We start from the raw sequence: 24,587 nt of genomic DNA on the forward strand, positions 1-24,587 counted from the left end.
GTAATGCTAACTATAAGAATTCATAAGAAGAGAGAAGGAAAAGTTAAGAAAAGGTTGGGCCAGTTAGTTTAAAACCATGTAAATTAGGATTTTGTCTGTTATGGTACAGTCAAATCAAAGCATTTACATTTTAAAGAGCTCTATAAATGCTAACTCTGCCAATTCCCTCCAATTACCAGCTAACTCACAAATATTTTCTTCCCTTTCTTTCACTTCCTTTGCCTTATGAATAAAGACCCTTTATATGATGAGGGTAGTTTGAAATTTTTTGGGTTGGAATAGAAATAAACGGCTTACCTTTGTAAAAAATTTTTATTTTTCAATGTGTTCTCCCTGTGCACTAATGCACTTGGTCCAGTGATGTTCCAAAATCTTGATCCCCTCTTGAAAATTAGGCCAGCAAAATACCCAGCTACTTCAGCTGTTAGTTCTTTGTTTGAAGGGAATCCCTGTCCAACAAGAAAAATTTTGAGCATGGGTAAGAGATGGACATCTGATGGAGCCATATCAGGGTAATTAGGTAGGTGTGGCTACAATTCACACCTTAGTTCTCATATTTTTGCCATGGCAATGGAACTTGTGTGTGGACGTGCATTGTCTTGATGAAAGATGGCTTTCTCCCTTGCCAAACCAGGCATTTTTTCATGTATCCTTTGCTTTAGTTGGTCCAGGAGGTTAGCATAGTATTGTCCAGTAATTGTTTGACCCCTGGGAAGATAAACTATCTGTAGAATCCCTTTCGCATCCCAGAAAAATGAAGACATCACCTTTCCTGCCAACCGTGTTGCCTTTGCTTTCTTTGGTGGTAGTAAATCAACATTTTTCCACTGATGAAAAACTTATCGTAGCAGATGTTCGACTTCCATGACATCACGCCCGAAGCTACTCAATGTTTCCACTGGTTTGACTGCTGTTTTGTCTCTGGGATATAGTAGTGGACCCAAGTATCATCTGTGGTCACTTGGCAGAAAATCTTGTTGGTTGCTCTTAAAATTGGTCAAACATTGTTTAGAAATATCAATTGTGATGTTTGTGATCCTGCATCTAGAATCATGGCACTCATCTAGCTGATAATTTTCTCATAACCAATTCCCTTCTTAAAATGTGATATGCTCATTCAGATGACATCCCTACAGCTTCTCAGCGATTTCTCACACTTTAAGTTGGTGGTCCTCCATGACCATTTTATGCACTTATGCAATAATTTCTGGGCTAGTGGCACATTTTGGTGGACCACTAAGTGGATCATCATCTAAGCTGTCCCGAACTAACTTAAATTCATTCGTCCACTTGAATATCCACTTGTCCACACAACAGTTGAATATGGAGCAGAGTTACCTGATGTTCTGAAAATCGTTATGAATATCCTTTGCTTTCATACCTTTCTTTACGAAGTATTTAATCACAGCTCAGATCCCAATTTTACCATCCTCACAAATCACTACACAGGAACAATAACAGAGATGTGTCTGCACCACAGATCTCTTCCCTGAGCCCTGACGTGTAACCTGTTTTCTCATAAAGGATTACCTAATACTACGTGGGAAACTTGTTGTGCTAGTGCTGATATCTGGTGGTGATTCCAAGAACCTTTCTAACCACCCTTATATTAAATTGTACTGTAACTGAGTGGTAATACCATAAATCAAGGTTTCATTCATTCAATCATTAGGTAAACACAAGGAAACTTACTTAAATGTTTATTGATTTTTATGATTAAGTATTCAGGCCACAAGTCTTTACAATTTGTGTATCATTTGAGATTTTAAAGTATTACCATGGTCTAATTATTATTATTGGTCTCTGATGTCAGAGACAGTTGCATAAATGTAGAGGAAGTATGAGTAGCCTGCATGAAAACTCAAAACTCTGCATATTATGTAATGATATTTTTCATTGTGAACCAAGTGAACCAGATTGATGGTGAATAAGGCACAGGTGCAGTAGTGCCTAGTGTTCAAGTTGCTCCTTTAGTGATTGTGTGCATGGCTTAATTTATGTCAATGGTTTCAGAAATCACAGTGATGGGGGTGCAGAGTGGCATTGGTAATGGAGAAGAGGAGTCTGAGGGGGGAGGCTCAACTGCTGGTGCAGTCATTGGATGGTGCGTGGGTGGTTTCATCCTGGGTGTTGTGATCACCATGGGCGTGATGCTGCTTCTGCTCTCCAGGAGCAAAGGCAAGAGGGGTCGATGGTTTGGCCTAAGGAGAGGCCCTGAAACTGGCATGGATTCATGTAGCCAGTACTCTCGAGGGCGCCACCCATCTGGAACTCATTACACTGGTTCTAAGCAGAATGCATACGTCAGTGTGCCTATGATGGATGGAACAGGTGAGTTGGACTGTGGCAGTTAGTTCTTCATTGATCACATTTAAAATGAATACAGGGTCATTAATTCTTAGTATACTTCTAGTTTATTACCTGTAATGAATGATTATAGACGAGAGACAAAATCTTCATCATCGTTATTGATATTTATTGCCACCAGGTCATGCTAATTTATATTTGCAGCACCTTTCAAATGATTTTAATTTTTGTCTTTTTGGCTGTGATCAACTGTGTTACTCGTGTTCTTGGCTTTCATATGTGTAGACTATAATAACCATCTTTATGGCCACAAAGGACTTCCATAGTATGAATAAAATAGGAATCTACCATGGTAAAATTAATTCAAATTACTGTCAGGAAGTAAGAACTGAAATAGTTACAAACAATCAAAGATAAGTCAGGAAAAATATTAGTTGAACAAAAAAGACCCAAGAGAGGTTGGAGAATATACAGAGGTATGGTAAAGAAATTGGACCAGCAAGATTTGACAGAGAGAGAATATGACATAGATATATTAAGTCCAGGCTTACTTGATGGCAAGATAGAAAGGGCAATAAGGTAATTTAAATCAAATAAGGCGGTGGGGGTAGAAAACATTCCTGTGGAACTACCTAAAGGTTTAGAAAAATGTGGGGGGGAAGAGTTTATATGGACTAATTTGTAGCATTCAGGAGGGGGGAATTTGGCCAGAAGATTTCATTTAATTAGTGTTAGTTTGTGTTCCAGAAAAGGGAAAGGCAGCAATCTGTGAGGATTGCAGAATGATAAGCCTGATTTTGGGCGTAGCTAAAGTGGTTCTCAGGATCATCAACCGTAGGATAATGAGAAGGGCAAATGGGTACTAAGGGGATGATGTGTTGGGGTTTAGGAAGAGGACAGGCAAACATAATGCCATTTCAGTAATGAGGTCGCTAATGGAGAGGAACATAGATTATAATCAGGTTGTATATGCTGGTTTTGTAGATTTCAAAAAGGAGTTTGATAGAGTGAATTGGGAAAAATGTGTTGCAGAAAATAGGCATAGATTGGAGGGCTAAGAGAATTATCCGCAATCTGTACTGAGCTCAGACAGCTCAGGTGCAAGTGGCAGATGGAGAGTCCAGATGGGCAGTGTTAGGAAGAGGAGTAAGTCAGGGGTGTACATTAAAATCCATTAATGATCGCAAAACAGTGAGCTAAATATGGAAATGCTACAAACTAATTTTGTTTTCTAATAATGAGAGTTTTTAGGATGGCTTATGTTTGGGTTGAATGAATTCATATGTAATAAGTGGGTTAAGCATGAATGGAAAACTTTCATAATCTTGAGTTTGAGACATTTTTTTTCTATTACTTTAGGAAAACGGAAGAAACTAAGTGGCCTTTCTCTGGGCTCTGGGAAGAATCGTGGTAGTTCATCATCCCAGCCCCCATCACCACAGAAGGCTCCTCCAACTCCCGACTATGAAACAGCCACAATCAAGCGCAATGGACTGTCTAATGGGACGCACATCAGAGCAGACCTGCGTGAGGACCACTTCTTCTGATCATGTAGCAAGAAAAATTGCTCTGTTCCACTCTCATTCCCCCAGCTTCCTTCCCACGAGGAAGTCGCCACTTCCATGCTCCCACCCCCCCAGTGACACATGTCCACGTAGCCTCAGGTCAATGAGTGCTCTGGGTCTATCTCGGAGGGTAGGTGAAATTGCATTGCCTGATGCCCCTTTCAATCAGGTCACTCCTTTCAAAGGGTGAACTTGGTGGGCAGGAGGCTGAATCTCCAAGGCCAATTCATTCTTGAAACTCTGAACGCACCCCTGAAGCTGGGATGAAACCCATGGGGAAGTATTGCCATTGCCCATCCAATGAACATTTCATTCTGACAAGGGATCCATTACAGGGTAACACATGAGGGTGGATATGAATTCCATTCACCATGTGATACCATGAGTGCAGCTCTGGATTCGTGAGAATTTTGATTGTGTTTATGAATGGGTGAAACTCATTACACTCCTGTTTTCTCTGATTCCTCTGGAATTTTCCTGCTTGAGAGTCATTCCATGTAGGCATAAAAGAGACAGCAAGCAACTCTTGTGTGGGAGTGTATGTCTATCCACTCTTCAAAGATATCATGCCAGTGGTTATGCTCTCCGCAAATGACATTTTCATTCCGTCCAAACACTTAAGGCGGGAAGCCAAAAGTTTGGTGACATTTCTTTTGTGTACCTAAGAAAACAGGCATTTGTTTCCTAATGAAGTGATCAACTCACAGAAGTGCCCCATTCAAAATGTTGGAGCAGTTAAGTTCATTGGAGTGCATCATGTGCCTTTCCTAGGAATCTAGTCGTGTTTTTTTTGAGACGTGGTGCTTTCTACTCCCAAATGTTGGTTCTTCTATTAGTGTGAAGTTTGTTATATTTTTGAAGATTATTATAGTTTATGGACAAGACCTCTGTGGATCTGATATCTGAGTTGATGTATTTTATGCGAACTGATATCCAACTCTTGTCACATGAACTGGAGTGGAGGCAAATTGGGACCAATACATTTCAGCATTTATTATTTTTCCACCCTGAAAATTAAAGAAGTATTTTCACCAGAAGCATCAGTGACTGGTTTATTAAGCAATGAAGCTTTTTTTTGAGATTTTATGAAATGATTTTTTTATTAATAGGTATGATAAATTTGATTGCGGATATAATTTTCTGAAATTACATAACCTTTGTTGGTAATATTTTATTGTGAACTTTTGAAATATCCTACTGTATGTTTCTGCTGTTATAAAAACATCAAATGTTAAATGAAACTTGACTGCAATGTCAACTTTCAAAGGTTCTAATTCCATTACTTAATACACAGGTTTTGACAGAGATGAGGAATAAAAATTTGAAAGGAGAATATGATGATATTAAATCACCATTTAGTTTTCATTGCATGTCTTACAAATGTCTAATTTACAGGAAACACTGTATTTAATGCAATTTTACTGCCCAACAAAGTGTGTGTTATGAAATCATAGAAAAACTTTTTGTCAACTTACTCTGGTTAAGAAAAGATTAATTCCATTATGCTTAATGAGTACTAAGATTATATGTTTTGAGGGAAATTTTTCCCCTCAAAGAATGTAAAGTATTTGGTATTATGCAAAATTTTTGAAGAATCACAAAAATTAATTAATGGTTTGTCCTCTAAAGAACTATTTTAAAACAATTTTATGAGCTATGGCATTTGACTTTGAACTGCCACGATTTCAGATCCAAAGACTGCAGTGTAACTATTACTCTATTACATAACCTTTAAATTTTTCTAACTTATGAATGCAATGAATTATCACCCAGGTTTCGATTAAGCAGTGTTGAATTTTTTTTGCATTCATCACATAGTTTATTCTAAAGCCGGCAAGCTTTAAGCAAATTATCTAGGTTGTAAGAATGGAAGTCTTCAATTCTAGGAGAAACTTTTGTCTTATTTTATGAATTATGTGAAAATTCAATTTAATTCAGTAAAACTCAACAAAAAAACTTAAGCTTGCATCCCTTTACTTCTCTACCTATTGGAGTGATTGTAACTGATGGCAAGTAATGTAAAATGGCCACAGTTTGGCGATTTCTGCATGTTATATGTAAAGATGGTTGTGCCGCTTTGTTGTAGATGACTTGAGGACTCAATGGCTAATCAAATTGAAATAATGGCTTTCCCGGTAAGCCATTAAATTACCTCTCTATTACATTTGTTTTCAATATAAATACATTATCTCAGAAATACTGTATTGCTGCTTCAATACTTTTCTTACAGATGTAAATATATAATTATTAGGTGGATATTTTTTCACTCCCTAGATATGAATGGAAGGAATGCAAGCTAAATACGTACATTATTGTAACTTTTGTATAATCAGAATTTTTTAATCATGCCATTATGTAAAATGTTGTGATTTATGGTGATATATTTTTGACTACCATGATATAAGACCAGTAAGATTTTCATTCTTTCAAAGCTTTTTGCCAATCTTTGTTGGTGTTTAAATCTTTAAATTATGCGTGAACAAAATAATTTTTAGGTCTGTTCAACATTATTCAGAATATAAATCAAGGGCAGCAATGCATATTTCTTAAAAGGAATCATTGAATATGAGCAAAAAATTAATCAAAATATTGAACTTACAAATCATAGTATACTTCTTTAAATGTACATAGTGATTTTCTAAATTACCACTAAAAAGAAGACTGATATGTTAAATGAAATGTATGTACCAACTGACCTTAGCTGTAGTGATTAAATGTAAATGACTTCCATGAGACAACTTTAACAATCTAATTAGACCCTCATCCTAGAGAATCTTAGCCTAGCTTATCTTGGATGGGTGGCAGTAATTAATTCTCCCTGCTCTCTATGGTTCAAAAAATGAATAAAACATTGGAACAAGTTTTATGTACAGTGGAAGTGTGAATTTAAGATATGTTATAATAAAATAAACTCAATGAGATGCAACATATCTCCCAATCAAAAGACCAAGGGTACATTCCATTTCCACAATTAGGAAATGCCTCTCAATGCATTTTGGTGTCTTTCCGGTCATTTGATTTTTTATTTCGAATTCACAAAGAAAATTTTACTGGCAACACTCGTATTATGACTTCAAGGAAAAAATTAAATTGGCCCTAAAAAGGTTCTGAGTGAAAAAGTGTCTTCTGATGTGAAAAGTGAGGCCATCTGATGACCAAGGAAGCTGTGAAATTCATGTGTTACATTTCCTCCTTGTCATTGAGCGAACTCCTAAACATAATTGTGAGGAGATGAAATTATAAAGTAATTACATTTAATGACAGTTTGGTATTGTATTTGATATATTTGGGATTGCCAATAAGAATGAATATATTTTAAAGTTGTTATTTTTAATTATGCTTCCTGTGTATTCAATTAGATTTCCAAAATTGCATTGGAACTCTTCGTGTACATAAATTTACATATTACTGTAAATATTTCTGTAATATGATGTCTCATATTGAGTACAGTTTATACATGCCTTGTATATTTAAATTTCACTACATTGTCAGCAAAATCATGATTAACCAGGAAATGTATCTCATGGAAATAATAAATAGTTCAATATTCTAAGTAATCTCAATTCATTTATCAAACCTGTATATACATGCCATTATTTTGGAATGCCTACATTTTTATAATTAGGCAATTTGATAAGTAATGCGATTTAATGGTAATATGATGACATTTGAAAGCATGTTGATGGAGCTCAGTAAGCAGTGAGCTCATAGTACAAATCAGTTGGATATTCTAAGTTGTCTACTCAAGAATTTTGATTGCTATACCTTCCCTAGATACTCAAAGCACTTAGTTAAACACCAAATAGAAAATTGTGAAGCCCTGGATCTGGAAAGCCTAGATAAAAGAGACTCAATTGCCTCTATAAACGTAAAAGGAGATTCTATACCACTCCGTAGTGTGAGATTTTTTAATGAATAAAAGAGAAGGCATAAATAATTTTCATCATCACCTGATTTTGGTCATATTCATGACAATTTATTTGTTGGGAAGGACAGAGCTAACTGAGAAGGCAGATGGATTCATAAAAATATAAGGATTGGAATTTTAATTTGATTGTATTTTTCAGGTAAACAGTAGTTTTCTGATTTACAGGGGTTTGGTAGTGTTAGTATTTAAGGGAGGCGACTGACAGCTGAGGTCATTTGCTCCATTAGGGATGGACAGGAAAGGACTAATCTACTAGCCTACTCTTTACGAAAGGACCGAGGGGTCTGCAGTTTAACATCCCATCCGACGGATGGCGTACTCATTCAAAGTGCCCTCCACAGAGCACCTCAAGTAGGGATGGAGATACCACTGAAAAATATTCAACACTGCCAGGTTTTGAACCCAGGCCCTCTGGATGGGAAGCCAGTACGATGGCCACCACAATATCTTGATCCCCCAGGGGTCAGGTAAATTCTCCATTCTCAAAAGAGGCATACTGATTGCAACCAGGCACAAGATGCTCATTGTTATTCAGGGTAGTCAACAGATCAAAGTAAGCATTGCCTAACACTACATAAATATGTACTCCATAGCCTGACATCAAATATAAATCAATCTAAAACTCCACACACACCCTGTCTCTCTTTGTTCAATCTAAAATCCTCATCCTTTGATTGCCTCTACCTCATTTACCCAACATTCTCCTCTCTATCACAATCTTCAACATTCCCATACCAGTCAGTATGCTCTCCATCAATTTTTCCTCTCTTCTTTTAATTTTTCCCAACCTTTCCTTCTCCACTATCATGCCTGGAAGTTCTTTGCTTTTCTTTCCATTACACTTTTTCCATCCTCCTTCACCATCACATCCCAAAAGACTAAACAATATCACAGTAACCTCCATTGCTCCATGTTTGATATTTTCATGATCTATGCCTTAAGTTCTTTCCTCTCTCCTGTTCTTCCCAAGCCCCTCTTGCCATTTCCTTTGCGTGCATCTGGAAAGGACAGATGACAATGGACAGCCCTAACCCTCTGCCTCAGACTTCATATCCCAACTCTCCATCTGCTACTCGTACCTGCATAGACTGAGTCATGAAAAGGTTCCAGATCTTGTATGTTGTCTATCCCTTCATTCAGTTAACCTCTTCCTATTTTCTACAATACATTCATTAATTCCAACCAATTGATTCTGCTGAAAGTCTCCTCAAAATACACAAAGCAAATGCATTTAGGTGGAACTTTATATTCTCTTCTTTCTATGACATCTATCTTACTATAACTATCACTCCAATATCCCCTATTTCTCTCAAGCTCACCTAATTCACCCCTAATTTACCTTTATTACTTCTCTCCATCTCTACTAGCTATATATGCCTACTTTCCTATCCTCACAATTGTCAAACATTTTGACATCTGTGGTCATCTTGTGAGACCACTTTTGTGCAGCTGTCAATTCAGCTGTGCAAATATTTCGAGTAAAGACTATCACAGAGGGCTTGCCTCCCCTGCTTCCTTCGCACATTTGTCAGAAAATGCAAACTTGCGCGGTTGAAATAAAACATTGATTCGATTTTTTTATGAGTTTGATAACTTAAATTGAAATTATTAATTCTCAACGATTGCAAAATGAATATACATACATATTCACACTTCCGGGTTGCCAGTTCTATTACAAATTTCGAAAAGCCAATTTTTGTTGACGGAATTCAATATCGATACAATCGCTTCAAATCGAACAAATCCATAATGTAATGAGTACATCAAATCGATTTATTGGACTGAAGAATTACACTCCCGGAGGTTATGGGTGTTCTTACGGTGAGTTAACAAAGACACTCATTCATAGGTATGTCATTTTAGTTTTCTTACATTTATTTGTTATAGATGCGAACTCCTTTGCAGATTAAATAGAAATTTACCAATGGTGATTGCACAAATGATGTCGAATTTTACCAGTATTCCGAGCATAAGAAGTAGAATCATGGACAGCGGAACATATTATAAATGTAAAGTTGTTTTAGTTATAGGCCATGAAAATGTTCTAAGAGATTTTCTGCTGAGACATGATAGTTTAAACAATTTTTAATGTAAGGATAACCTTATTTGTTTTAACCTTTTCTTTAACCTCGAATGTGGCACATTTTAAACGACTACGATTATTGTATGCCATTGAGTACATAGTATCGTAAAAACATCCTGTTCCTTCAAAACTGCTTAAATTTGAATGCATCGGAGACTTGTTTTGCAAAATCACTTGGACACGAGGAGGTGTGGATTGGAAATCCATCAATAGCGAATAGTTTTTGTCCTGTGAAATTCTCGCATATTGTAGTTTTTGGAATTGCGAATTTATTGGCATGAAGTAATGTGGGTATGAGGCGTGTCACACAGAAAATTGAATTGATATATTTATTGATAAATATGATTTACCTCATTCTCTACCTGCAGTGAAGAGCGCATCCTAGTACTTAATAGAATCGGCTCAGTTTTCCTAAAAAGTGATCGTTTTAGCTGAAGTCATGAAATTATTTTTTCTTAGTGTTCCGTATCCGCGTTGGGTTTGCTTTATTCAATTGATCGTATATAATCCTGATAGTCTTTTATCGAACATCTCCTACTAGTCTGGTGAAAAAATCAAGTAGGTTAATAATACAAATTAGCCTACCTTTTAGATTAGAATTATGGAAATAATGCGGATCATGCGGACACTTAATCTGCGATCCCTGTCCAACAAAGCCTTCACTCTTGCTAGATTTTCGTCACTTTTTAAGGTCGAAGGGCGTCCTGAACGTTTGGTGTCTTCAACATCTTCTCTACCCTCCCAAAACAACTTGTGCTCAAAAACACCCGATCTACCCATGGCGTTATCACCGTAAGCAGCCTTGAGCATATCATGAGTCTCTTTTGCAGTTTAGCCCAGTTACACGCAACATTTGATGGAGGAGCGCTGTTCCAATGACAGGTTCATGACGGAATGAAACGAGGTCACATTATAGAGGTTTCGCTAACGATCCATCCGCGCTCCGCAAAGACTGGGATCCAACTGCAACCGACATCCAGCCTTTTCTGTAATTCCCCCTCTCGAACCCAGCCAGAGAAACCGCCGCGCATCAGTCCGTCTATCCGGGAAAAAAATGTCGCACTACTTTATAGGTAAAATCCATTGACTGTATACAGATTATAGAGATACCTACTAAATTTAGATTAGAGGCCTTGAAGAAGGATTGAGAAAATAAGTTGGTGTGAGTGAATGATGAAAAACGAAGTTATTCTATCAGTGGGAGTTTGGTGTAAGTTAGAGAAAAATTATGTTCTCAAGCAAAACAGTCGTATTAGGAGGGGGTTAATAACAAAGACTAGAATAAATAGGTTGGTGAAGAAAAGTGAGTGAAGACTTCAAGGATGGCGTTTTGCGGTCTTCTAGAAAGGAGGATGAAAGCAGTATGAGAGTTTTCAAATTTGAGCATGGTGAATGATGGAAAAGATAAAATGGACGAGGAAGACGAAAAAATGTTATTCATTAGGAATTTGCTGGAAATTAAAAGAAAGCAGTAGTCATGGATGGAGGAGATCGGGCATGGGATTGGAGACCGTTATGAGTAGAAGTTGTTCGATAAGTGACGGAAAGGAACTCACTTTGGCCAATATTTAGGAAGGTGCATATTTTATATATATATATATAGTATATATATATATATATATATATATATATATATATATATATATATATGTATATATATATATATATATATATGCACATACACTCACACATTTTTTATGCATACATGCATACACACACACTAGGGTTTCAGGCTTCACTTGGTTGAAGTATTTAGTATCCATGTGTAAAGATTTTGTACTTTTCCCCAGAATCATTTGTTTAAGGTACAACGCATTTCACCGACTTGCGACATCATCAAGTACAAATTTAATTTACAATCAGCACTCGTATACGCTGGAGGTGGGATGTTGAAGGTGGCGGTGGAAGTTATTTGGTTAGGGGGACTGATCGTCCTCATTAAGATTGTAGTTAATCAAAATGATTTCACTTACAACTCTCGCCCCCCCTAGCAAGTACTCGATGACACGCGTTGTACCTCAAAATATAGGGTGGGACAGAATGGACTCCCTGATTTTACGGGTGAGTTGTAAAAAAACCAAACGAGAAAATGAACAAAATTTTTATTTCTGAAAACTACGTATTTTATTTTTATAAGGTTTTTAAAATTATTTCATCCAGGTGACAACATTGGTGAGCGGTGCACATGTTGAGTCGTTCGAAAACTCTTCTCAGCATACGAGATCTGGTATCTTCGTTATTCCAGCGATGACATCTGTAATTGCCTCCTTAAAAGCTTCCAAGGCCCTTGGTCGAACTTTGTAAGCCTCAGCTTTGAGATATCCCCAAAGAAAAAAATCACATAGATCAAATCCGGGGTGTGAGGGGGGCATGGAACATTACTCGTAAGATCAGGCGGCCGGGAAATTGTTCTTGCAGGATTTGGCGTGAAAGGCGGGCGGTATTAGCCGTGGCACCATCCTATTGAAACCGAAAGGCTTCTGTGTCATATTCTTCAACACACTCTTCCATTTTGGGTAGTGAAAATTTTTCCAGCATCTCACATTAGCGCTCAGGGTCTCTAGTAACAGTTGAACCTCGAGATTCAAAAAAGTAAGGCCAATAATGTCTATGGAGGATACAGCGCACCAAACTGTCACTTTGAGGCTATGAAGAGGTCTTGGGTGAAGTTCTCGAGGATTGTCAGTCGCCCAGTAACGAAAATTTTGCTTATATACTGAGCCGGGGAGGTGAAAATGCGCTTCATCGCTGGACCACAGCGCCCTCTGCGTCGCCACCACACTATATCATTGTTCTTAAAGAAGGTTTATACGATAGTCTCGATGCTCCACAGACCACTGTATGGTAACTACAGAAAATGGCGTTGTTTCCCCCAGCTAACGCCACTACTTCCACTCCCATAATTCCCCTGCGCGCTCTTCAGTGATTTTTTTAAACTAGGTCGTCCATTCTGCTCCACTCGGTACATTCTGTGGAAAAGTACAAAATCGTTCAATATGGAAATATATTAAGATGTTTTTGAAGTGCTAAATTCTTTTAAGAAATACATTGTAAGATAGATTTCAGGGTTATTTCAATCCTTTCGTCCTCTCATTGGACTGCCGATAATAGTAAACAATAATAGCCCACTATGAATGACTTGTAAAAAGCATAATTGTTAACGTTTCCTCACTGGGCTTAAAATTGTAACCTTTCGCTTGAGTACACTTTTGTAGACAAATTTTATTCGTTACTAAAAGTGAACCAACTGAGGAAATCAAATAAATTATAGAAAATGTAATAAATGCACTTTCTGACTAAATTTCATTTTATTTTTTAATATACAACATAAATTTCACCCTGTTAACCTATTCAAAATATGTAAACACTGGTGTCTACGTAGTTAACCGTAATGACTTGGAAAAGAGCGACGCGACTCTCTTTCGTGTATTGAAGGGTCTCGCATATATTAATAAATTGTAGCAAATTTACGTAATATGTGGCTACGTGAAACCAGTTTTCTCAAATTGACTTAATATTCTGTGATAAATTGATATCAGTAGTGATCTCCCAAAGAAAAGACATGAGGCAACACATTACGAGAAAATACGAGAGTATTACTACAGAAAGTGGATGCTTTTAGTTCCACCAGTAGGTGCTTACAGTTTTTGGAAAAAGTAGTATCATCCTCAATTTTACAATTGAGTAATATCCCCAACTAAGGCGCTTCACTGAAATTCCACGGAAAGAAAATTCAAACACAAATCCTTCATGCCGTTCCATTTCGGAGGAAGCTACGAAATGGAGCGGCCTAAAGTCAACTTACTCCAAAGTCGCAAAAATCCTGTTTGACATAATGTCAGAAAACAGCGTACTCCCTTATATTACTTCCTTAATCGCCTTCAAATTTGATCATGACTTCCTCGGTCTACGCCTCCCTCTTAAGACATCAACTCTTCACTCACATATGTGATTGGTTGTTCAGCTGTCATTAATTCTTATAACAAGTAGACCAGCATCCTTCACACTTGTCTAATACTAGTGTATGCAATGCTCATTCTTCCACCCACCCATTCCTGGTAAATGGTAGATACTATTCCACATAATCTAACAATTGATTCAAAATATGTGAAACGTTTTAGATTTATTTTTTGTTTTATTTAGTACCCTGCGAGCCACCACTAGGGTGTGGGGCAGAGGGTGATTACACACCACACTACTCCTCACCCGAATATATATACCCCTGCCGCAGTCGGACAATGTTACTCTGATCACTTATCGTTCGTGGAAAAAATAAACTCTCAAATTTATCTGTTCTGCACTTAATCTCTCTAATTTGATTGGCATAATCATTCCTACCGTAGTAAGATCGGGGTAATAATATATTTCCAACATCATCGCTAAAGAGACATGCTTCCAATTTATGCAAGAGATTTAATCTGTAATTTGACCTTCGCTCCGGAAGTGATTACCAGCCTAGCTGCTCAAATATTTTAGATACGCTACTAAGTTTATCACAGCAACGTTTTACAAATCCAGCACCCCTACGCTGCACGTGATCCAATTCGGCAATCAATCCAACATCGTGAGGATCCCATAAACCGTACAGTCAGCATATTCTAATTGAGGCCTAACTAGCGAAATATGACCTTGTCATCACATTGCCCCAGCACTTTTCTAATAAATCCTAATTTTTTGTTAACTTATCCACATATTCTCAATACATTGTATGTTTCACCCAGGAGAAGTCGTGAGTGAGGGTAACACCTAAGTATTTAATCCAGTTTACACTTCCTATTTCCGATACATTAGGCCTTCGGGAGGGAATTGCTCTTTTTCCAAAAATTCGTCTCTACGCATTTTTTTCAGTTTAATTCCAATTGCCATGTGCCGCACCAGCATTGTACTTATAGCATTTAGGTCATCTGCCAAAGCACCTTCATCCTCCGGATACGGATATCTCTGTAAACCACTACATCGTCTGTAAATGTACGTTTCTTACTAGTTACTACGGCATTTATGTCGTTGACGTTAAGAAAGAATAAATGATGTCCGATAGCACTTCCCTGTGGAACAACTGAAGTGACTTCTACTGCATTCGAGCGAACTCCCATCTCTGACTACTTTTTCACAGGACCATTAAAAAAATAAATGGATGAATCCACCCGTCCTATGTCCGTATTTATCGATCATGTTCAGGTCTACCGGTATGAACAACTCCTAGTTATGTAGTTGGATGTCGAGTCATAAGTTCAAACTTTACCTCAACAAAATTGTTCAAGACCGAGACCTAGATAATGGTGATAAACCCTATTTCTATTCCTCCGGAAGCACGGTTGTATTGTTAAGACGCAATAAGTACTCTCGTACGTAAGATATACTCAATAAATGAGCATTGGGAAGTTGAGATTAGATACAAGGGCGGTTCAATAAGTACCCGTGTTTGACGACAAAGGGCGTTCCTGAGGAAAGTTTACGTTATCATTGTGATAATCATAAGGAACCCCCAACTCCCACCACAACCTCAAAACTACACATCCAAGAGTATGGTGCACAGTGCCACCACTGATCTGTCTGTGCCATTACATTTAGTTTATTTACAAACTCTTGTACCTTTAAAAAAAATATCTTCAACAGACGCCTGACGCAATGATATAACGTGGTTCCATTTCATTAGAGCGAAAGGGGATTGAGTTAAACCCTATCGAGCAGGGTGCTTGCGATTGGAGGTTGATCAACAAATGGCTGGTCTTAAGCAGGAGAAGAAGAAAAGTTTTGTTGGTAATATCAAAACCATTTGCATATAGGTGTTATAAGTGAATACTGTTACATATCTTTATCAGTGCACATGGCTCAAATCATAAATAATTACCATTTTTACAATAAGAGAGCGGTTCAAAATGTACCCGGGTTTGATGACAAAGGGCGTTCCTGAGGAAAGTTTACGATATCATTGTGTGCTGCCATCTATAAAACGATGGTGAAACAAATTTCAGACTGATTTAAAGGTTAGTTTGGATTCGGCAGCCATTCGAGTAAGACGTGTTTCGTGATTTTCGGTAAGACGGAAAAAGAGCAGTATCGTTCGGTAATTCGCTTTTTGTGTTCGGGTGGGAAGAAATGAGAGGAAATAAAAGCAAAGTTGGATCTGTTTATGGGGACACTTCGTCATATATGAACACAGATATTGGTTCAACGAATTTAAATGTGGGCGAACATCTGTTTTTGATAAGGAGCGACCAGGACGCCCGGAAGACGTGGTTACCGAGGAAATCATTCAAAAAGTCCACGCCATGATTCTCGCTGATCGACGAATGAAAGTGCGCGAAGTAGCAGAGGCTGTGGGTGTGTCGACCGGAACGGCAATTAATATTTTACATGATAAGTTGGCGATGAAAAAAATGTCGGCCCGATGGGTGCCGCGATTGCTCACGGTGGACAACAAGCTCCAGCACATTCATCCGGAGTTGTCGCCGCCAAACTGCATGAACTACGTTATGAATTGCTGCCGCTGCCCCATATTCACCCGATCTGGCTCCCTGCGACTTTTTATTCCCTAACATGAAGAGATGGCTCGCGGGAAAAAAGTTAGCTCAAACGAGGAAGTTATCGCCGAGACGGGCGTATTTTGGAGAGTTCGACAAATCCTATTTTTTGGAGGGGTTAAATAAATGGCCGGAACGTTGGGAGTAGTGTATCTTTCTAAAAGGGGAATGTGTTGAAAAATAAAAAAAATGTTGTTGAAAAAATGGTTTCTTCATTTCTAACTCGGGTACTTATTGAACCACCCTCGTATATCCTCTAATCATACAATATTTATCCAAGATAAAAATAAATCCTTGCAGGAAAAATTTCCCAAGCGAAGCTGTTATTTGGCTCCGGAATTTGTAGTCGTCCATATGTTTCATGTAACGGTGGCCTCATCCTTCATACCTATGAATGATGAGGCCATAAGTACTCGTAGGTAGAACATAGAGGAGTAGGCGAAGGATAGGTGGAACCTATGTTATAACGCCGTCTGAGGAGAGGTGTATTTTAGCCAGTGTGTTGCATAAATTACAATAAATTCAGGAATGGGATTTGAATATAAAATCATCATTTCCGAGAGCATATTTCTCAATCGTTAGTCCTTGTTCCTGGTCCTCTTCTATAATTCGCTCAATCCAGTGACCCCTGTAAAAAAAAGCGGGCGCTGCATAATCTGCGCGCACCGTAGTGAGTAAACAAAGTCCTGGAAACCCTCAAGTTTCCTGTCTTGGGTCTTTGGAATGCTTCTCTGCGAGCTTCGAAACTACTGTAAGAGTTCCATTTCCAGCTAATTTCATAAAATAATTAATTTATTTTGAAGTTTTCCATGTTCTCTTGAATTTTTATTATTCCGTTTTTCAATTTTCCTGTGACATCCCCATATATCCCTTGTATCGTAGTTTACTTTGTAGTAGTAACTGCTGGCCTCAAAGACATTCGGGACCCTGACACAGTAAACCCACACACAAATTGACCACATCAACATTCGCCTTGCTCAGATTACATTTAATTTTGATGCATTTGGTATTTTGATGCATGAATTGTCAAAGAAAGTGGATCGAAAAAAATAAATAAATTGTAATAAATTTCAGCGAAAATGATATTTTTATCCGCAAATGTCGTACATTTTAAATCTAAGCTGTTTTTATATTAACTAGCGACCGCCCATTACAGAATATCTCAAGCAGGGTGATGTGGTAGTCGAAAGAAATTTATTTCCAAAAATGTCCTAAAGCGACGGAATATTACGCTCCTAACATCATACAATTTTTACTATCTTCTTGTACAGTGGGAAGCATACACTGAACTTCTTACGGCCTTTTCTAAGACTGACTATATTTAATAATATTTCCTTTAGTCGTAAAGGGTTTTTTATTTTTATTTTCTAATTGTGCGGTGATTACTTTCCCACGGAACGGTGCACATTTTGTGTAAAATATTTGAAGATGATTGTGAGTAGTTGCATTTCAAATGCTATTGAATCTCTCATATTTATTCTAGTCGTGGTATTTGAAGCTTAAGTCTCAGTGACACAGGCATGAAATTATCTGGGAAAGATAATCCGTCATCCGGTATTAACTAGTCGATAAATCGCAAATCGAGATACCGCTTTCTATTACATTTATAGAATTTTATTTAAGAGAAGGAATTCAATCAATCATTAAGGGAATTCGTAGTCGAAGCCCCGAAGAGCATAGGGAAAAACTTATTTTTGGATTGAAGGAACTCAGTCTCCTTGGCAATTCCTTGTTTTATCAATACATGTATCACAAGTCAATTCAGGTTCTCTAAAACCATGAAATGGGTATGGATGCGTTCGTATGACGTAGACGAGGGTGGCAGTGAGTATTGGCCAGGCTACTTCTCTTATTGTCTCTACAAGGAAAATATAAACACGATATGTTGGTGTGTCACTCTGGAGGGGTTCCGGGACTCCCTACCGAGAATTTCCGACCGCGGTGCATATGAAAGGACTCTTTCAAGATGCGGACCTTTTCTGAAAGACCCAACGAAGCGGAAGGGTTCTTCTCAAGACTTTTGGAGGGAGAGTTCAAGAGTCCACGACGCGGGTGCGGGAGGGTCAGAGCGGAAACTGTTCCGCCCCCTTCCGCACAATCCCCACTTCCACTCCATAGCCGGCCGGTGTCCTCCCACCCTCGCCATAACTGGTCCTCCCAGTTTAGCCGTTGGCAATCGGGTTTGTTTGGAAAAGCTCTCGGAAGAATCAATCCCAGAGTTTTGAGGGCTTCAGATAGCTGCTTATCTCGTTTCCCATCTCCTCCTCCCCCGCAGATATTTCGCTCTCCACGAGTGAAATTGCTGTCGTCTGCTACGGATTCCGATTCAGAACACCAGCCGTCCCGCAGCGATGGACGAACCTGTTGCCGTCCAGGTCAAGGAGGAGCCATGTGAGTACTTACTTTTTTAAGAAATTCCATTGTACTACTGTTAGACGGGGGCCACATGAGCTGTAGTAATAGACTCGTGAGAGAGTGTAGCCTTGTTTTTACAACACACAGTATTCTACAACTGTCAGGGGTAGGTTTTTAATGGACTCGGATGAATTGAAAGTTTCATTGTCAATTAGGTTTTCTACACTGCTGCATTTACTTCTAAGCTCCTAACACATGAGAAGCCTGCATTACGACGAGCTATATTTTTGCCTCATGTAATATCTACTTTTCATCACACCGTTCAAAACGCTTGCTCTGCTACCAGAAAACATGAATATCAATTTCTATCATTTACTTTTGACGTGGTCACACACAGAAAATGGGGGAAGTTATCACTTGCCGAGTGGGATAATTTTTAAATTAAAAGCCTTATGTTCATTTAGGGTTTTCTTCTCCTCGTGATTTCCGTTCCGTATTTTCCAAGGTGTTCACTCCGACGAAATTAAGATCAACGTTGGATGGTGGAATAGGACGTTGATAGCGTCTATGACGGAAGTTTTTAGTTGCAAATAAAATATCAATGACCTAAAAACGTATAGGATAATAACACGCCATTCCATTTTCCTCCCTGCAAAAACTAGTTACAAGATCATTGTCACACTTCAAAACTACAAAATCTTTGCCATACCGCATTTCATGTGTCAAGGGACGGCTTCCCATTGACTTTAATTTGACTAATCTGGGTCCTCTGCTAATAATAACCCATGTTTCCAGAATTCGCACATGTTGAATACACGCACTGTACGACAATGGGAATAGTAATTAAGACATATTATGAAACTTGAAAGGTTCCGAAGGTAACATTTGCTCAAAAGACGTGCATTAAGATGCATTAAGATGGAATTACAACGTTCAGAAAATTTACTCGGATCTTCTGTTTTGACTCCTATCGATAAGTCTCTCTCTACTGCTTTAGTTATTCATTTTATAATGATAAAACTGATAAGTATGTGTAATCTTATCAACGATGCTACTATTATAGATATTTCAAGGCCGTGCGTGGTGTGGTGGAAGAGTAGTGGGGATTACTGAAGCGATAGATTTGTAGAGTTTAATACTGCTGAGTTGAAGATAGTCAGCAAAGTTTGGAAATAGTATTGAACTAAAAGAGAGGAAGAAGCATAGTAAACATAGAGCAAGCAATTAATTGAAAATTATTAGTAAATGTAAAAGCTAAACCAACTAAAACGATCTTGGTTCAGGCCATCTGGTTTTTTTTATGTCATAGAAGGGGGTTGTGCATCACGAATATCTACCTTAAGACCAGTCAGTCAACACAGAGTACTGCTTGGGAATTATGAAACGCCTAAGAGAGAGAATCAGGCGAAAACGGCCCGAGCTTCGGAGGAGGGACGAGTGGTTTTTTCACCACAACGCGCCGGTTCATTCATCTCTCAGAGCTCGTGAATTTTTAGCCAAAAACAAGACCGCTATGCTTCCCCATTCTCCCTACTCACCAGACCTGGCCACAAGTGACTTTTTCCTGTTCCACAAACTAAAAACCCCGCTAAAAGGTAAAAGATTTGCCAACATTCCAGAGATATAGAAAAATTCGACGGAGGAGCTTATGACTATTCCGGCTGAAACGTTCCAGATCTCTTTCAAAAAGTGGAAATACCGTTGGGATACTATGGGGAGGAGACTCCTTGGAAGGAGACCCTGGGCAATAGTTTGTTTGTGAAATATTTTTTTTATTGATAAGTTCGGAAAATTTTTTAACATAACTCGTACATGCCACCAACCAATCGTAGGCGATGTTAAACATGGTAGTGGAGAAGGGAATGACGACAAGAAATGACCACGGGAAGAAAGCACTAGGTGTGGCTTAACCATGGCGAACACGTGGTTGAGACAACGCATTTACTGAAGGTGTACATGGAAAATGCCCAGGGGTTCAGAAAAATATCAGTTAGACTATATTATGGTTAAGCACAAATTAAGGAAGCACGTAATCAATTCGCAGTTTCCCGGGAGCGGATGTGGGCTTAGATTATAATTTAGTACTAGTTTTTAGTACCTTAAGAGTCAGATTCAAGAGGATAAAACAGGGAAGATAGTTGTGGAAATAGAACCTGGAAACTTCAACGATAAAAAAGGAGTAGTGAAAAGTATGAGGGAAGGGAGATGGGTAAAAAAGAAAAAAATAAGAATTTATCAAAATAGGAACAATGAAAGCCTCAAACGAAATTATAGAAACAGTACGTATATAGGAAAAAGGACAATAAAAAAATGGTGCACTTTCCAGGAAGGTGAAACCACTATCAGGAAGTAAGAAGGGGAAATCTGTTGTGGAAAACCCTTAAATTTAAGTCATGAAGATTATGAATTGAATCAGGAAATATTCAAGAGAATTGGAAAGAATTTGTTGAAGAACAATATAATCAATATAATGATATAGAAGAGGGCAACTATTATCTTTCGCTAGTTAGGCCTCATCTAGAACGTGCTGCTATTACTATATGGGATATTCATGATGTTGGATTGTTTGCCGAATTGGATCGTGTGCAGATTAGAGGAACCGGATTTGTAAAATGCTGTTATGATAAACTGAGCAGCGAATCAAAACTATTAAAGCTGGGCTGGGAATCACTCGCGGAGTGAGGGTTAAATTACTGTTTACATCTCTTGCATAAATTGGAAAGATTTCTATGCTAATAATGTTGCCAATGTACTACAGTCGGCGAGATAATATCGATGAAATTGGAGAGATTAAGTGCGAAATAGATTCAAGACGTGATTTTTCCCACGAACGATAAGGGATTAGAATAACGTTGTCCGACTTCGCTAGTGGGGAAGGTATTCGGGCCAAGATTAGTCTGATTCATCCCCTCCCACTCACCCTAGCTGTGGCTTCCAGGGTACTGAAAATACTGACGCTAAATATTAAATCGCTATAACACGATATCAAGAAATGATTAATAATGCGAATATGCGTTTGTGTTCAGAAAGGGGATGAGCACGCGTGATGCCACTGCAGTTATGAGGTACTAATTGAGAAGAGCATAGAAACAATCAGGATGTACGGCACGGAATCACGGTCGTTTGAAGCAAGAAGATTAGCGTATACTTGAGGCTTTTGAAGCGTGGTTGTGGAGAAGGCTAGAATAGGTCAGGTGGGCAGAAAGGAAAACAAGCAAGGAAGTGTCAGGCAGGGTGCGGGAGTAGAGGAGATTAATGAGAGCAATTCAAAAGAGGCAGGAAAGGTGGGCGCAGAGCGTCTAATTGGCGATGCTTCATTGAAGACTGTGATAGAGAGGAGAATCTTAGGCAAACGAGGAGGGGGCAGGAGATAGAAATGTTGGACGGAATGAAGGGAGGAAGGTAATAAACGGAATTGAAGAGGGGCTCATTGTTATGTCGGGTGTGAGGTTGTGTTTCGTTAGGAGGGGTTAAGAAATGCGTGTATATCTTTTTATAGTCGTCGTCCATCCTAAACCTACATTTACCGTTGAAATACCAATAACAGGTGTTGCCCAGAAAAGTTTCCAGTTGTATGGATATGTCTCGCCTTTTATGGCTGTTAATGCAATAATTGTTCTTCAAGGAAATGTTTTATGCGAGGTCTGTCCAATAAATAAGCGAACTGAGACCATAAAAATTTTATTTTGCAAAATTTAGTCCGCGTCGATTTTTTCCCCTTTAAAGTAATCTCCATTCGTTGCTATGCACTTAATCCATCTTCTTTTCCACTGTTTAAAGCACCCTTGGTAGTCCTCCGTAGTGAGGATTTTTAGTTTTCTCGTCGTTTATTGTGCCCACACATTCCCAGTGATGTCCCCTCATCGCATTTTTGTATTTTGGGATTAGGAAAAAGTTGCAGGGGCGAGATCTGGCGAATTAGGAGGATGATCGAGAATGGTGATTGAATGTTTTTCCAGAAACTGGCGAACAATCAATGCTGAATGTGCAGGTGCATTGTCATGGTGAAGGATCCGTCCATCGCCTTGAGTCAAATTTGGTCGCTCGCGATCTCTCTAACGCTTGAGAACTGTAAGGTAGAACTCAGCATTTACGGTAAGGACAAGGGACTGCACACGATCATTGTTGTCGTCAACACAGGCGGTTGGAAGTCGTCTCGGCTTTGCATCATCCGTGGCGTCTTGTCGGTCATCTTTAATCTTAATCCACTTGAAAACGGACGTTTTCTTCAGAGGATTATCACTGTAAACAGCTGTCAACATTTCAGTTATTTCTTGAAAACTTTTACCGCACTTCCCTAAAAACTTGATGTTGATTCGTTGCTCCGTGATTTCGTCATTTACCATTTATCAACTAACAGTAAAAACAAGGACAACAGAAACTAATTTAACTGGCACCATACGCACAGTTCGACGATCCGCCAAGCACAGACGGCTCATTGGCTCTCAGGCAACTAGCGCCGCTATTGGGCGGGGTTATAGTCCGCGTTATGGCCGCCAGATTGCACCAGTTCGCGTATTTATTGTACGTACTATGTAGGTGCCATTTATTACCCCATTTTAATATGATTGCTCCCGGCGGTGCATGCATATTCTATTTTATTTTTCGTTTACTTATTGTTATGGGAATACAGGATTTGATTTTTGGATAAAAAGTAAATGTTTTTCGTAGGCATTCTCGGTTGCACGTTAAGTTAAATCGCGCTTGTTTAACATAATATCAGTTGATTTCATCGCAATTTTTTAAACATTTTGTGTGTGTCTTGAAGTATTATAAATAAATGATATTGGAAGTCTCATTTTTATTGATTACTTTTTCAAATTACCCACCGGCGACGATTTTATTGGCTAAGATAATATTTTTTCTTGATTATATTGCGCTCGCATTCGAATGAACGTGCGTGGTAATTTTTCCGCGTACCACTTCTTTGGAGGGGAGGACAGATATTCTACTCGACTTAAGAATTTGTGATGCACTTTCGTTTAACGTTGATCTGTTCGTTGTGAATTGGTTAGGCAAATCAGGTAGTGATGCAAAAATTCGGAGGAAATTGCGACCCTTTGGAATAATGCGTCCATGAATTTTTATAGAAAGCTTAAAAAAATTCCGTTCGACTTGAAGCTTCACATTTTCTTCATCTTCTACATCGGTAACATTTATTTACGGCTGAGTCACAGATCATGCGTGCGTTTTTCAAACTCATTTCTATGATTTTATAAAGTCACTTCAAGAAGTATTCCAGCTTTTATTTATAGCCTGAGTTAACAATGCGAATCCTTTGTCTTCTTTCCCGTCAGATTTCACGTTGGCCTCTGAAGTTATAGGGCGATTCGGAGAATCAGCGATCTCATCCACCCCGAATCTGACATCACTATTCATGAGTCAAATCAAAGGGGGCTGAGGTAACCATGACTCAGCTGAAATGTACGCTGGCGATAGTTTGTACGGGGTCGGTTAAAATTTGCTCTGAGAAACTCACTAACTGTAATGGATCGTGAGACTTCCGGAGAGATTTCTACGCCCCTCCCACTATGTAGAGAGCACCTAAAGGAGCGAAGACGAATAGTTTAAGAAGTAGCAAATAAGATTATTTGCTACTTCTTGAATGTCTTCATTAAAACCATTTTGGTTCTTTGTTCAAACTTTGCTGAAAAGAATTTTTGATATTGACTACATGTACTTATACAAAATTCCCCGCATGTTGCCAGCAGGGTGTGTGGCGGGGGGTGATAAAGCAGCAGCAATGCATGCAGAAATATTAGTTCATACATAAAATTGACTATATATGAGCTCATAAAAAATCAAGGGCAAACACACATCATGCA

The 24,587-nt window shown here is 38.5% G+C and overlaps 2 protein-coding genes across 3 annotated transcripts in view; both read left to right on the forward strand.

The window, feature by feature from the left end:
• Positions 1-7,393, forward strand: part of LOC139696425 (semaphorin 5c-like) — a 343,494-nt gene extending 336,101 nt beyond the window's left edge. Inside the window, exons 18-19 of the mRNA XM_071595187.1 lie at positions 2,014-2,331; positions 3,667-7,393. Coding sequence (XP_071451288.1) covers positions 2,014-2,331; positions 3,667-3,854 — 506 coding nt within the window. The 3' untranslated portion in view covers positions 3,855-7,393. The remainder of the gene's footprint in view (positions 1-2,013; positions 2,332-3,666) is intronic.
• A 2,171-nt stretch (positions 7,394-9,564) lies between these two features.
• Positions 9,565-24,587, forward strand: part of LOC139696607 (uncharacterized) — a 32,626-nt gene continuing 17,603 nt past the window's right edge. The window contains exons 1-2 of one of the 2 annotated variants that reach the window (XM_071595413.1): positions 9,565-9,621; positions 18,683-18,798. In XM_071595413.1, coding sequence (XP_071451514.1) covers positions 18,759-18,798 — 40 coding nt within the window. In that variant the 5' untranslated portion in view covers positions 9,565-9,621; positions 18,683-18,758. The other variant, XM_071595414.1, reaches the window with a different exon arrangement.

Source organism: Hetaerina americana, unplaced genomic scaffold (genome assembly GCF_022747635.1).
Source record: "Hetaerina americana unplaced genomic scaffold, ioHetAmer1.1.p SCAF_7, whole genome shotgun sequence".
NCBI classification, from domain to species: domain Eukaryota; kingdom Metazoa; phylum Arthropoda; class Insecta; order Odonata; family Calopterygidae; genus Hetaerina; species Hetaerina americana.